The following is a 14297-nucleotide window of genomic DNA, read 5'->3' on the forward strand; positions in this document are numbered from 1 at the left end:
GTATAAGGTCAACAACATCAAGGGAATGAATGCGAAAAGACATGGCATTTCGCCAAATACATCTAAAGAGCAAAAAAAGTGCTTAGTACAGAGCGTCGTGCTAATCAATACAACCGTCATCATCAGACAGCCCCCTAGAAAAGGAAGACCAACAATTCGATCAAGTACTACGAAGCTCCGGCGGATTCTACAAGTGGTATGGTCTCCAAGTCCCAATCCATGACCTATATTCGCCCCTGCAGCCGAACGCAGGCACGTTGCCCAAAAAAAAATTGTAGGCATCGACTTGTCAGGGAACCAGAAAACCAACAGCAAACATGCCCTCTCCATCACCGACACTCCATCCTCATGCCTCGGTTTCAGGATGACAATCCCGATTCGCCCTCCTTCGCAATCCTTCTCCAACTCTTCTCATAACCCCTCCCAAGCCTAAACTCCTCGGCATCACTCTGCACCCTCCCCATCAACCCTTCTCGCCAACCGCCCTTCGTATCGTCCACCCAAACCGGAGTCTCCCCCAACGTCCAAGACAGGAATCTCTCGGCCCTAGCCCCGTCCGGCGCCTCAAGAAGGCCAACCGCCACGTCCACAATATCAGGCCTATCCTCACAAGCGTAGAAAACGGCCGCGGCGCAAACTCTACAGAAATACCGGTGCGCGTCCGGCGACGACTGGTAGCACGCCAGCGTTCCAACCGCCGCGTCGCCCGCATCCACGGCCGTCCTGAGCTCCGTCATTGTCCGGGGGAACGCACCCCCATCCGCCCGGGCTATGTCAGCCAAGTCGGTAAATGTCCAGTGGACAAGGTCGTTTCCAAAGTGAAGCCGACACGAGTCGCAGGCGTCAAAACTAGCAAGCCTCTTGTTGTTCCTCGGGTCGATGAACCACGGCAACTCCCCCCTCTTCCCGCCGGCATAGTCCCCCTGACGAAGAACCAAGTTGACGCCCTTGCAGTGGCAGGAAATACCTACAGACTGCTGCACCGGCCCGCCCCCGGGTTCTTCTGCCAAAGTCGATGCCCCCGGCCAGCTCCAGGGGATCTGTCCAGAGCGCGTCAAGTAGCGAGGGATCTCGTCCCCGTCGGGATTCGGCCTCCTCAGCCATACCGACGCCCCGCCGTCGACGGTATCCTCGACGTATATGTGGTTGGTGAGCCTGATCGGGGCGACGTCCATGTTCTTCAACGGGCCGCTGTAGACGCCGAGACTGCCCGGGTCCCAGGCCAGCTCGGAGAACATGGGCGTCGAGCACGTCCCGCAGAAGAGGTTGGCGATGTTTGCGGAAAACTGGTATTTCCGGAGGCCGCTGGTGTCGACGTCGGCACGCGGCCGCGGCCACGTCGAAAAGAGCACATACAGCGCGCCCGTGGAGTGGCGACACGAATGGCAGTGGCAGACGCTGCCCTCTAGAGGAAGTCTCGACTTGGGTATTTCTGCGCTGAATGTGTGTTTTCTGCAGAGGCACTCTGCGGTGAGTCTGACTGTTGATTCGAGGTCCATGATATGATGCGGTTCACGATGACGGGCGGATGGAGAGTGACGAGGCGTGAAAGTTGAACGCGGGGTTCCTACATGTAAGCAGTGTAAACCCAAGTTTGGTCGACCTCGGCTTTGGCTTGCGCTAACATGCTTGTTTCCATATTTGGCTTACTTGAATTCTCGACAGCCTCGTACGTTGACCAAGATCATGTAGGGGTGGGTGGTGGTCTTGTTGCAAAGAAAAACAGAAGATGCCGATACCAAATCAAGACCTCCCAGCGCCACTTATAGGAGCTCCATCAGCTCAGACTGGGGAAGACATGGATTGCCAGTGGCATTGTGAGTGACATTCAACCCATTGGTGCGAGTTTGCATTCAAAAACCATGGTGCTGTAGTTTTATTCATTTATTTATTCGCTATTCTCAATCATTCAAAGGCTTTTGGGTTTCCCCACGTCAAAACCAACCAGACTTGACCACCCTCAGCCTTCTCTACTAGATGAAAAGGGCACATCTTGTCGAGCGCCGTTGCGGCGAAGTACATAGGCACTGTGCTTTCGCAATTGCAAAACGTGACTTGGTCTGTTTGCTATTCGACGCCTTCATGTACCATTGGTCCTTTTATCTCACTCTGCAGGAGGTTTGATTGGTTCGTAGCCGATAAAGAACAATTGTCGAACACGACTCACACAGGCAACAATCAACTCGACACTTTGCAAACGCCAATAAGGAGGAATAAAACAACACCCAGCCTGCGGTAGGGCTCAGCATGAGTTGACAGAAGTTCCTCGTCTCAAGAGGCGGGCAAGTTATCACCAAGCTGAACCACGCCGGTCAACTCAGCACATACGAGGCTGCAGAGCACGCGCGTTGGAACCGTCAATTCTGCATAAAAGCATCTTTGCTAAGATAAGAAGAACGAAATATACGAAACATCCAGCGCTTCCAGTCATTGTCCTCCCTTCCGTCTCGGCGCTCTCTCATGTACAACAGACATCAGTAATATTGCATCGTCATGATGGCCCCAACACATGCAGTAGAAAGGCCATTTGAATCGCATGACAACGGTTCAGCAGGCGGCCAAAGGAAGAAAAGTAAACAAAATGAACAAAATCCTAGTTTTATGAAGACCAAGATCGTAAAGTATCATGTAACATAACATACAGGTGAGAAGCGAAATTCACGATACCCTGCTGCAAGCTCCACATCCATGACCCGGCCTCAATCACGAGACAAAACTCTCCATGTAGCTTCCCTCCCTGCTTGGATTGCACGTCCAGGGAGTTTCGTGGGTTATGTGCATAGTACAATCACTGGCATTCATGGCATTGGGCTCTACTATCCCGTCTTGGGCGGCAGAACGTTTTCAGGGTACTGGCCACCGACGTTGCCTAAATTATATATGTAAGAATCTGGCTTGAAAGTTATAGGAGATACTTGAGGTCAGTTTCTTACCTTGGACCTTATAGTTGCAGACAGTGAATAATGACTGCATCCCAAAGATTGACCCTGCACCGCATTGAACAGTTGCACAACCGACGAAAGTCGTCGCTTTCCAGACTACCTGGGTGAAGTGGCCATAGTCGCCAAGAGGAACGTTGCTAGGGCCAGAGCGATAAAATGCCGGCGTGTAGTTTTTCACCTCGCCTTTGTACCACATTTCGCCCACAGCGTTGACGCCAAAATCGGTCGGGTTGCTGTTTTTATCGGAGGAGGCGGCTGCAATATTCTGGCCATAGCTGCCACCGTCGACGTCCCTGCATTTGTGTAAGAGATTGTTTCAACCAAAGTATTTTTCTTTCAAAAATGCCATGACTTACATCTGGTGCACAAATTTACATGACTTGGCAATCTTTTCAGCAGTAATGGCAAGATTCTGGTCCCATTTTAGGTCCGGAGAGGAATGCTTGCTACGGCACTCGTTGTGTATTTGGACCATTTTGTCCGCATAACTACCCGAGTTGCCGGATGAAGGCGACGGAGGAGGTGCAGCAGAAGTCGTCGCGGGAGGAGGGGGAGGAGCGGCAGAAGTCGTCGCGGGAGGAGGAGGAGCGGCAGGAGTTGAGACCTCGGGTTTGGGCTGAATCACAGTGGGCTTAGGCGGTGGTGAAAAAATCGAAGTCGAAGGTTTGATCTCTACCGAAGGAAAATCGGGAAATACAGGCGTAGGCTTGACCTTTGGGGGAGCAGAAGGAGTAAGAGTGACCACCTCGGTCTCGACGAAAACCGCGGGAATCTCGGGAGTAGGCTCAGAGTCGTCTGCGGTGACGGTGACGGTAAAATATTCCGTAACCCATTCGGTCGTCAAAGCACGCTTTTTCAATGGACCGGCGGCAGCCAGTACGGCACAGGCGGCCACGGCTAACAACGAAGACCTCATATTGAGCAGCTTTGGTTATCTACCACCAGTTAGCTTGTGTGCATTTGGAGCATCAGTAGTATATATAAAATGGCCAGGCAGTGTTTGGTGTCGTTCGGGCCGCATTCGTCCATGTCTCAGCAGAGGACAATCACAGTAAAGCAGCGACAAATGCAGTTGACACCATCTTGACGCTGTCGCTCGTCCAACAAAATCAGGGGCTTTTCATCATTTGCAACCAGGAGACAGTTGGATTGCGGAGCCGCGGTGGCTGGGCGACATTAGGCGCTGGAATGTTGCAGAGGGAATGCCGAGACAAAATAATGGATTTGACGACAAACCCTGAGAGTCAAGACGACCGCTTCAAAGTGGAGAATGCACTTATTTAGCTTTCTCACCACATATACGGCGGTGTCGTGGTGTTGTGAGCGCACGTCTGCTAATGTACATGACGTTGCCATGCACAAGTCCCGTGATGACAGCCAAGTAGAAGTATACATGCCCATCTAGAGTGACTCGGCGAGAGAGGAAGAAAAAAAGCATTGAGTATAGTTGCAAGGGGAGAGAAAGCCCAAATGCCATTACCTTTTGTAAATGTTTGACCGCGAAGTAACCGGTGGTGCGGGAAAGCGCTGACTGTTGTGTATATAGTCTGTTGTCTTCTTCAGAACCAGCTGGGCAGCACTGCTGACGTTTTCGTGTGGCTTCTCGAAGTAGGGCGAAACCACACTGTTGATAGGAAATCGGCAAAGCGGAAGGCGTCAAGGAAGGACGAGAAGAGGATGCGAATGACGACGAGAGGAACCTGAGGGCGTAGTTTCGCAGACTGACAATGCGCAAGTAGTAGCCGCACAGCAGAAAATCTGAAGGGGTAAAATCACAAGGAGCGTAACGTGCCGTCAAGGACACACAAAGGAGCGGAGGGCGAAAGGCTGTTGAAGGAGTGAACAGGAAGAAAAAGAGGTAGCAATGCCGTCTAGGCAGTCGACAACCAGGTCTTTCGCTTTTGGGGGGGAGATGAAGAGGGCGAACGGTGGACTAAAAAGAAGAGCGGCATTCTAGACGGCGCGGCCGTGCGATGTTAATAAGGACTGGAAGGAACGGCCAGTGGCACGAAGAGGTAGCTGCCCGTTGCAGAGAGCCATGTACTACTCCGTATGAGCCATGGCAGCAGGCAGAGCAAACATTAAAGCGCGGCGCCGGCAGTCTCCACACACAGCAATGATACGAACAGAGTCGACTCACATCGGACAGACAAGCATGTTCGGGTTCAGCCAGTGTTCAAAGAGCCTGGGGGCTTGAGGAGCCTGGTACCTGGCGCGGGCAAACGAACGCCTCGATGTCCGAAGACGACATGGAGTGGATGAGCGCCCGGCGACCCTTGTCCCCTGTCCAGACGAAGAGACCGGGGGGGCCTCAAGCCTTTGAAGGTCTGTCCACACAGAGCCACCTGCCCCTGGCGCTAATCGCTTTGTGCCTGGCTGCCACATGGGGCCTGGCGCTTGGCGAGGGGTGAATTGATCCTGTGTTGCATCGACACTGAACATGGACAGCATGGCTTCGGGTCAAGCAGTCGACGGTGCCGTACCAAACACATCACCATCATGGCTCTTTGCACACTAACTGGATCAATCCAAGCCGAACCGCCTACGTACCACAGAAGCGATTTTTCGGTCATTGTTGGTCATCTCTCGTCACAATTACATACTAGTGCCGAATTCAGAAGCTGGGGAATTTCCACGTCCGGCTGCATCTCTGTCCATCGAGTTCTGTCAGGGGCAGTAACCATGTTCATGTTGCATGAGGAACAAAACTCATTTCAAGCTCTCATTTTACAAAGCACTCGTAATCCTCATATAATTGTTCATGGCTCCCTGCGTCGCGATGGCCAACAGCAAGCCGGGCGCATCATCCTTTAATATAAGGTATATTTGAGTGGCGCTGCCTTTGTTCCACAGCAAATACGTTTACCTTGCAATATTCAACATGTTTGATGTTCAAGTTACCTGTTGCACAAAGTGGCGCAAATGGCCTAGGCAACAACAGCTCCAGCTCTTATTGCCGGCCAACAGGCTTGGCTCTTGGTCAAGCAAAGCAGAAACCGCCACGCAGCGATGAGCAACATGGTCTGTGAATCAGACTTGATGATGGCGGCGGGGAAGGACTGTCAGTTATTGTTCTGAGGCCATTGTTTATATTACGGAGCGCACCTTGAGGGTTTAAGCCGTTTGATGCTGGTTGATACTTCGTGTACGAAGCAACAGACAGACTGTGCAAGCATCGATGAAGGTACCAGACTACTAAGTGCCAGGCTGTATATACATTAAGTACTGTCCGCATGGCTGCCCAGTAGCAGGACGGAAAGTTTGGACCTGGCCCGCCAAAACAACGCACTCGCACGGCTCTCCCGCCAATATTTCCCCTGGCTTGCCCTCCCTGTGCTGTGGCGCCAGGCTTGCATGGGTTGAAGAAGTCAGTGGACCAATCATATCCTGTCGTTTCGAAGGGTCCCAGTGAACAAGCTACAAACGATAGCGGGGCTCTTCGTCCCTGAAACATCCCTCATCTCTTGGGATGGCTGTCGAGTTGGCGAGTGGCCCACTCTCCTCCTCCCCCTTTTTGTCCTTCGCCATTTCCTGCTTTGGTGTTCGTACCGTGAATCCCCATGAGAGGAAGCCATGTTTGGTTCGCCTTGCCGACTTCCCGCTCTTTACGAGTCGGTCTTCGTCCAGGATGCACCGGGGAGAGAATTTGCTTCATTTGCGGAAGATTTCTTAGGGTCAACCATTGTGGTACGTGCCTGACATTGAAGCGTCACAGTCTGCAGATCCGGAGACAACCAGGCCAGACGTCGCCGTGGCCATGATTAGCGATCGTCGGAAACGTTCCCACCAACCACAGTTGGCAGATTCTTCAGAGACAACCTTTTCGCTCCGGGGGCGGCTCTTGAGTTCCCGGCGCTATTTTGTCCAAGCACAAAGTTTCTTTGGTTGCTTCTCTTTGGACGCTGCTGACTTCATTGTCTCAAACAAAGTGTTTTGTGCTGCTCTGCACCAGATCTGCTCGCCTAGCCCTGCGTGCGGGGGAGGGAGTCTTTGACGTCAACTGGTCTTTTCTTTGAGACAGAGTTGGTGTTTGCGGGCACAAACCTCATCTATCCGATGTTTTTAACGAACCCGAAGAAATATTCCAAGACAAGCCCCATGTGCTGTCGAACACTGCTCGAAGCTGAGCATCGGAGGCTACACAACACTTGCAGAAGCAGAATAGTATTACATTTTGGTTTAGTAGTTCTAGTACTTTGTTCCTGCGTTAGTTTCGTTTCCTAAGAGCCATTGCTTTTACATTCCAGGGCACAGATCCAGACACAGGACGGATTCACGACCTGAACAAACCCCTTCACCCCGGTGACAGCATGGATCCGTCCACACAGTGGAATGCAACTAGCCACAATTGAACTGTCCTCCCGCTCACAGCATCCTTGAAGCAACATTCCGTACTTGGCGAAATAGTCGGACTTAAGCGACATCGGATCAGGCCGCGTTATTGTACCACAGCTCGTACTCCGTACAATAGCATGGAATCCGTGACAGACAAGCGGCTCCCGATTTTCTGCTCAACCAGCTACTTACTTTGTTATACTACTAAGAGCATGCATCGAGGCTCAATCGCAAAGCCGCCACGACATGGCGACATGAAGGTACTTTGGAAGTTAGCGGTGAGGATTTCGGGGGCCCGTTGTCGATGCATAGGCACAGATCTGGCTACGCTTGGGGACAGATGCCAGATCTGCAACGAATCAAGCTTCACAATATGCTTTTGCAGGGAGCCCGAGGCTTTTGAAGTCTCTCAAATAGGCGGGGGATTCGAGGCATTGGACAGAGATGTTCGGCAGGATCGATATGATTTGCAGTTGAAACAGCGGCCCAAGAGCAGAGCAAAGTTAAAATGTTAAGGCTGAGGGCCAAAGCCCGGTGGTTAAGTTACACGCAACCCCTGGTCGTGTCCCACATGTGCTCACAACTGCGAGTCACAAGGCCATCTTTGCCTGCGCAAACCATTCGCCCGAGATGCTTTTGCACAGACGTGTGGATAAACTTACATGGCATGCATAAGCGCATTCATGCAAAAAGAAAAGTGCTGCCTGTTCAGGACAACTGCGCTTGCTTCCTGCAATCCTGCTTGATATCGCCTCCTTGGTATGGAGTATATCGTGCTTGCTGACTTTGCTGGTTGTACAGACCATATATACTCCGTACTTCCATCCTCCATCGCTCGGGCTCGCAAGGTGCCTTGCTCCTTTCCAAAAGTTACCGGCCCGGGGCTGTATGCAGCTCCCAGGTAATAACTGGTATTTATGCTGCTCGTTTTCCTTCCTCGCGTGCCTGCATAGGTACATGGCCCGTATTCTCAGTTTTTCCCCTCAAGCCCAGGGTTCCGCGACACGTGGCAAAACACGTCAGACACGTCTGTCGTCCATGCTGACTAGTACTACTATCAGAAAGCCAAGGTAGCCAAGAGCATGGCTTTGGCGAGGTTCACGAAGTGGTCGTGGCCTTTTTTCCCTTGCTTGTCATCTCCGCCAGCTGACTCTTCGGCCCTGTCACTGCTGAAATGAGGCAAGGATCGTGGTACACCCAGATGCGAGCCCTCCCTCCGTGTTGTATGTGTACAAGGCGCCATGCCCCTTACCGTCCGTCGGACACGACATCAGATGAGGCATGTCGGCTTTCTGCTTCACTCCAACCCCTGTTGAACCGACCACCCGCGACTTTATAAGGGCGTATATAATTAATAAAGAGCATTATTTTTGAGTAAAAGGTAAGAGGGATAAATATCGTATTTTCTAAGAAAAAAGACGAAAATCACCTGTTTGATATGAAGATTTTATTATTAACCATTAACCTTATAAAATTATCAATAATAAGGCCGCCTCACTTGATTCATCTTGTTATGTCACGGATGGTGACTAAACACGGGTTAGAGTGTGTGCCCTCACATGAACTTCATCATACCAATTGACCCAATGACTAATCTCAAACAACAAAACACTTGACTTGCTGGCATTCCGACCCGTCATTTAACCCCATCAAATTACTGACAAGCTGTGCCCATCCCAAACCCCGAAAATCTGCCCCTGCTACTCCGTACTTCGCGTCGGGATAATGGCCGGAAATGGCTCTGCATAGGCGTCATCTCCGTCCTTTCACATCAACACAGCTAGGATCCCTAGCATACACCCCAAGCATCCAGTAACGGTCTCGTGTGATACCTTGGCTTTTACCTCCATGCCATTGCCGCCGAGGCCCAACAAGCGGACCTCATCTTAACAGACGGCGCCATCTCGTTTCACAATGGTCCCCACCGCGATGGCTGGGTTTCATCTCATGTACAGGGCTAGAAAGAAAAAATCTGGCGTCCAGTAGGAATACGGACCGATTGGATGGGATGGTTTTCATCGCCGTGATTGACGATCGATGTTCATCGGGCGGGAAGTGAGACAGTGGGTATGTACAGGGACCGCATGTTGAGCGATATTTGACCAAAGGAGATGCTACACCAGCGAATTAGAGCGCGGCATCTTGTATTCAGTGTGCTCGGTAATTCGCGCAACATTGGTCGTGACGGGGTGGGATTTCGCGATTCCGATGTTTTTGCTGTCCCTGTTGCATGGGTGGTTGGTTGGTGTAGGGTAGCTAACTGGCGTTGGGGAGGTGAAGTAACTGTTCAGTGTGAAAACGTGGGCGAATTCACGAATATGCGTGATAATGTACGGGTTGGGATGTGTATCTGGCCTTTTTTTCTTACTATAAGCTTAGGCTTCTTGGTAGGTCAATTATATTTATTTTACGTGAGTTTATTATTGTTGGGATGGTCTGGCCGAAAGCCTGAACTTGTCTGTGGAGGTGGCTGTGTAGTCTATAAGCCGGCTGATATCAGACAACATACCGCGCAGGATGTAAAAAGCGTAGCAGATGCGGTCAGGGACATGAAACGGCGGCGGCTACCCAAACAGCCAGGGTGATTATTGCAACTCCCTATCTCGTCTGGAATTATTGGAAATAAGAGGGACTGGTGATTCCACTCCGTGGTCAAGGGCAGTGGAGGACGTTGCTCACTGCGGAGCTGCAAACGCACCACTCGTGATAGTAGTAATGAATTAAATGTACTCTGTACCGAATCGGTGATTTGAGTCCATGGTTCTGGATTATCCTTGTTTCATGCAAGTTCGGCACTCAAAGGAGCTGGGGGAACGGAGCCGTAGCGCGGCATCGGCATCATGCATAGTATTGGCTGGCCGTGGTAAGATTGATGATATGCAAGTCCCTGCAAGTTCGTGTGTTTACAAACATACCGAGCAAGATGACATTGAAAGCATAGAGTTACACATTCACACATGAAAAGAGAGAGAGAGAGAGAGAGAAACACACAGACAGAGGGCGTCTTGCAGCTAATCTCACACTGTCCGCCCAATACGCAACTTCTACAGCTTCGCATCCAGCGTTCCTGTCGAGCCAGCCCCGGCGGCCGCTTTGTTATGTCGTCGCCACATGTCCTTCCGAAGCTCGTGGCCGTCGAGAAACTCTCTGAACCAATCCCGTCTAAACCTGGGTAGCTTCCTGCCAACGCCAGGCTCGCCCTCTCCCGCCAAACCTCGCAGGCTCTCAAAGTAGTCTTCGAAATCCGGGAAAAGGAGAGAAAACCTGGCCCCGTCTCCACGCTTGCCGATCCTGTCCGCCTCCCACTGTCGCATCTCATCCAGCCGCGGCAGCGGCGCCGCGCGGTTCGCCAACAGCCTCGCCACGTAGACGGCCTGCCACTCAAAGACCTTGAAGGTCAAGCCGGCGTGCACGGCGCCGACAAAGAGTAGCGTTGGGTCGTGCTGCCAGACGATATGCTGCCACAGGTCGGGGACCCGATTGCTGCGAACGGGTACCTGCGGTAGGAACGGGAGCGTCCAGCTGTATCCGGTGCCGAAAACGATGTAGTCGACGTCGGGGATGGTCCTGTTGTCGACTAAGTGTACCGTGCGACCTTGCACCTTGGCTATGGACGGCAGCTTCTCGATCTTTGGGTGCTCAAAGGCTTCTCCGCCAAAGTAGCCGTTGAGATTGTGCCCGATGGTGATGGCGTGGACTGGGAACGCGGCCGAGTCGGCCAGGTCGAATGCTATATCTGCCGCTGAGACCGAGGCCCCGACAACCACGACTCGCTGCGACCAACGGGCCCGTTAGTGATTCGTCCGTTCCCAAGGTCGAGTTGGAATTTCGATCAGCCGGCCTACCTTGTTCCTGAACTTGTCCTTTCCACGAAAGTGTTTGCTGTGCATGACGCTGCCGGGACGGGACTTCTCAAACTGCTCCAAGCCCTCGATGGCGGGGATATAAGGCACCGAGTAATGGCCGCTCGCGACGACGACGGCGTCGAACCACTCTGTCCACCAGTAGTCGCTGTTTTTGCCCTCCTTGCGTAGCGTCACCTTCCACTCGGACCCAATCTTGTCCACTCGCTCGACTGTGGTGCTGAACGAGATCAGGTCCTCGTAGCCGTTGCGCTCGCACAAGCCAGTTATATAAGACCTCACCACCGCCCAATGGCGGAACGGCGAGCCGTCTCCGTAAAGAGCTCGTGTTCGCTCGCTAATGTCTGCGGGAAAGGGCTCCTGGGAGAATTGCATGGGCAGATGGCTGATATTGGTCTCGAGGTACGGATAAACCGACGATTCGGTAAACCGTGGCTGGTCCGACTTGGGAGTAAAGGCAGGGAGAGTTTCCGGAATGGCAATCGGAGCATCGGCTGTCCTGTCCGCCAGTGACGTGAAATCCGACAGCGCGGGAGGCGGCAACGTGTCGCCGACCCTGCTCGTCGTCAATGGGAGTCGAGACCAAGACCGAAGCTATTCACGTACCAGCAGCCCCCCGGACGCTCTCTCCGCTCAAACACACGGATCAGATCAAACGTCTTCTCTTTGGCAAGGGCGTCAAGAGCAATTGCGCCAGCTGGGCCGGCTCCAATTACGGCAACACGCTTGACAGTTACACCAGGCATATTGTATAGACTCTAGATGCGCGGGTTGCAAATCGTCAAGTTGGACGCTGGCTGGAGCAGGTCGCACATTTCAATGCCGACTAGAACACCACGGCCACCCGGGAGACTGGAAGCTTTATGCGAGTGCCCATGTCCCTGCAAGCAAGCTATCACTGAGCTTCATCACGCCATCGCTTCAACGACAACACTTCCCCACTGTTCGCTCGAATATCGGCGATGTCATTCGCGCGCAATGCAAATCTTTGGAATCATGGTGATTCTTGTAAAATATACCTATCCTTATCGGTAGGGCCAAGCAATTGCGTGATGAAGACGGCATGTCGGTTTGGGTTGCCGAATAAACTACTGGGGAAGCCCGCCACGCAATGCATGAATAGCGCCGCCGGGAACAGTTATTAAACGGCCGAGATGCTCACAACTATAGTTGTATTTCACCGAACGCATACCGCTTGTTCTTTTTCCAGGGGAGCTTTTTATTGTCCTTGAGAAACAATGGCCAGAGTACGGGTGGAAAAGGCGATTGTCGAGGATAGCTCGTCCGCCGAGCAAGGCAACCCAGACGGACGACAATGGGATCCAAAGCTAGAGAAGCAAGCGCTGTGGAAGTGAGCCAGAATATTCCGACATCAGCCACGTTTCGCGGACAAAAGGATCTTGAACGAGCTGACATTCTTCAGAGTCGACTGTTCCGTGCTGGCTCTCCTGTTCCTCGGCCTCCTAGTCTTTCAACTCGACCGCATGAACCTGGCCAGCGCCCTGACAGGAGGTTTCGCCAAAGACATCGGCATCAGCCAAGACACAATCAACCTCGGCAACCAACTAATGTTCATGGGCATTGTCGTCCTCGAAATCCCGTGCAACATGGCCCTGCAACGAGTGAGCAAACACACCAGCCCCAAGCAGCAACAGCCCGACTCAGATACTGACTCGAGCCAGTTTGGACCGCGAAAGTGGATGTCCGCCCAGGTCTTCATGTTTGGCGTCGTGGCAACCATGCAGGTCTTCCTCCGCAGCCGCACCGGCTTTCTGCTGGTACGCCTCATTCTTGGCCTGAGCGAAGCGGGCTACATCCCCGGGGCCGTGTACACCTTGTCAACCTGGTACCGCAGGCGGGAGCTGTCCCGAAGAGTCGCCATTCTCTTCTTTGGCATGTTTGGCGGCAATGCCATCAGTCCCCTCTTGGCATCTGGTATTCTGAAGCTAGACAATGCCCGTGGCCTCCGTGGTTGGCAATGGCTTTTCATGCGTGAGGCCCTCCCCCCCAAAAGCAAAACACCTCGTGAGAAGCTAAGCAAAGACTTAAACAATGGCATTAGTTGAAGGGCTGTTCACCGTTTGCGTCTCGCTTCTCTTTCTCTTCTTCCTCCCTGGCTCTCCCGACGAGCCTGGGCCGCTTGTAGGCCGTGGGATTATTCGCATTTCCAAAGATGAACAGGTCCTTCTCCAGAACCGCATTGAAGACGACGACGCGGAAAAGCGCCCCGGGGCCCAAGGGCTGGAAATACCGTGGAAGCTCGTCTGGCGCACTGTCAAGCACTACCGTCGCTGGCCGCATTATGTGTCGACGTTTGCCGTGTTTTCGACCTGGAGCCCCTTGACGACTTATACGCCGTCAATCATCATGTAAGGTGGAAAACATCGAGTCGAAATGCCACGTAAAGCATGCCGCTTCTCGAGTTCGGAAACCGCTGACGAAAAAGAGCAGGGCTCTTGGCTTCGACCGCATTGCAGCCAACGCTCTCGCGGCCGTGGGCGCCTCTCTAGCCCTCATTGTTGTCTTCCTATTCGCGTACATGAGCGACAGGACGAACCTGCGAGGCGGGTCTGTGATTGCCGCCCAGGTCTGCTATCTCGTTACCTTGGTTGTGGCTCGTCAGGTTCATCCTCATGTTGGCAAGTGGTCTCGCTGGGGCTTGTGGACTGCGGTGAACAGCTTCGCCGTTGGCTATCATCCAGTTCATAATTCTTGGGTTCAGCTGAACTGCAGGGAGCCGGGGGAGCGGAGCATTGCTATTGCGTGAGAACGAAACCCTCCCCCATGTTGAACAAAGTTCTGTCTAGACCGTTCAGAACTTGAGAATACTGATTTCGTTGCAGAATGTGGGTCATGTCTGCCATCAGCGGGCTGATGGTAGGAACTCAATACTTCCGTGCCGGTGATGTCCCATTGTAAGATCTTGCGATACTTGATTTGGTCTGGGCAGATGCTGAACCCTTCTTGTAGTTATCGGACTGGGCTTCGCACCATGATCATCATGGTATCGGTTGGCATCGTCTTTGCCGCTCTTCAGGAGGCTATCTATATCATACATAACCGGAGGGTGGCGCAGGGGAAGAATCGGGGTAGAAATGGTTCGCCCCCAATGATATATGTGCCGTAGAGGAAAAGGAAAGGTAGGTATAGAGGAAAT

At 52.6% G+C, this 14297-nt stretch overlaps 4 protein-coding genes across 4 annotated transcripts; 1 reads left to right on the forward strand and 3 right to left on the reverse strand.

Annotated features, from left to right (window-relative positions):
* Window positions 1-359: 359 nt before the first annotated feature.
* Window positions 360-1499, reverse strand: MAA_10877 (mtcp1; the record flags this gene model as incomplete). The annotated part of the gene is made up of 1 exon (XM_011412796.1): window positions 360-1499. The coding sequence occupies one exon, from the start codon at window positions 1497-1499 to the stop codon at window positions 360-362; it is 1140 nt and encodes a 379-aa protein (XP_011411098.1).
* A 1317-nt stretch (window positions 1500-2816) lies between these two features.
* Window positions 2817-3858, reverse strand: MAA_08425 (uncharacterized protein; the record flags this gene model as incomplete). Its single annotated transcript, XM_007826423.1, has 3 exons — window positions 2817-2869; window positions 2934-3235; window positions 3299-3858. 3 exons carry the CDS (start codon window positions 3856-3858, stop codon window positions 2817-2819), a joined length of 915 nt encoding a protein of 304 aa, XP_007824614.1.
* Window positions 3859-10321: 6463 nt separating this feature from the next.
* MAA_08426 (Flavin-containing monooxygenase FMO) lies at window positions 10322-11886 on the reverse strand (the record flags this gene model as incomplete). Its single annotated transcript, XM_007826424.1, has 3 exons — window positions 10322-11050; window positions 11123-11696; window positions 11747-11886. 3 exons carry the CDS (start codon window positions 11884-11886, stop codon window positions 10322-10324), a joined length of 1443 nt encoding a protein of 480 aa, XP_007824615.1.
* A 492-nt stretch (window positions 11887-12378) lies between these two features.
* MAA_08427 (inner membrane transporter yfaV) lies at window positions 12379-14267 on the forward strand (the record flags this gene model as incomplete). Its single annotated transcript, XM_007826425.2, has 7 exons — window positions 12379-12491; window positions 12564-12762; window positions 12823-13132; window positions 13203-13509; window positions 13592-13903; window positions 13984-14055; window positions 14111-14267. 7 exons carry the CDS (start codon window positions 12379-12381, stop codon window positions 14265-14267), a joined length of 1470 nt encoding a protein of 489 aa, XP_007824616.2.
* Window positions 14268-14297: the final 30 nt, after the last annotated feature.

The sequence above is a fragment of the Metarhizium robertsii genome, assembly GCF_000187425.2.
Source record: "Metarhizium robertsii ARSEF 23 chromosome Unknown MAA_Scf_2, whole genome shotgun sequence".
NCBI classification, from domain to species: Eukaryota; Fungi; Ascomycota; class Sordariomycetes; order Hypocreales; family Clavicipitaceae; genus Metarhizium; species Metarhizium robertsii.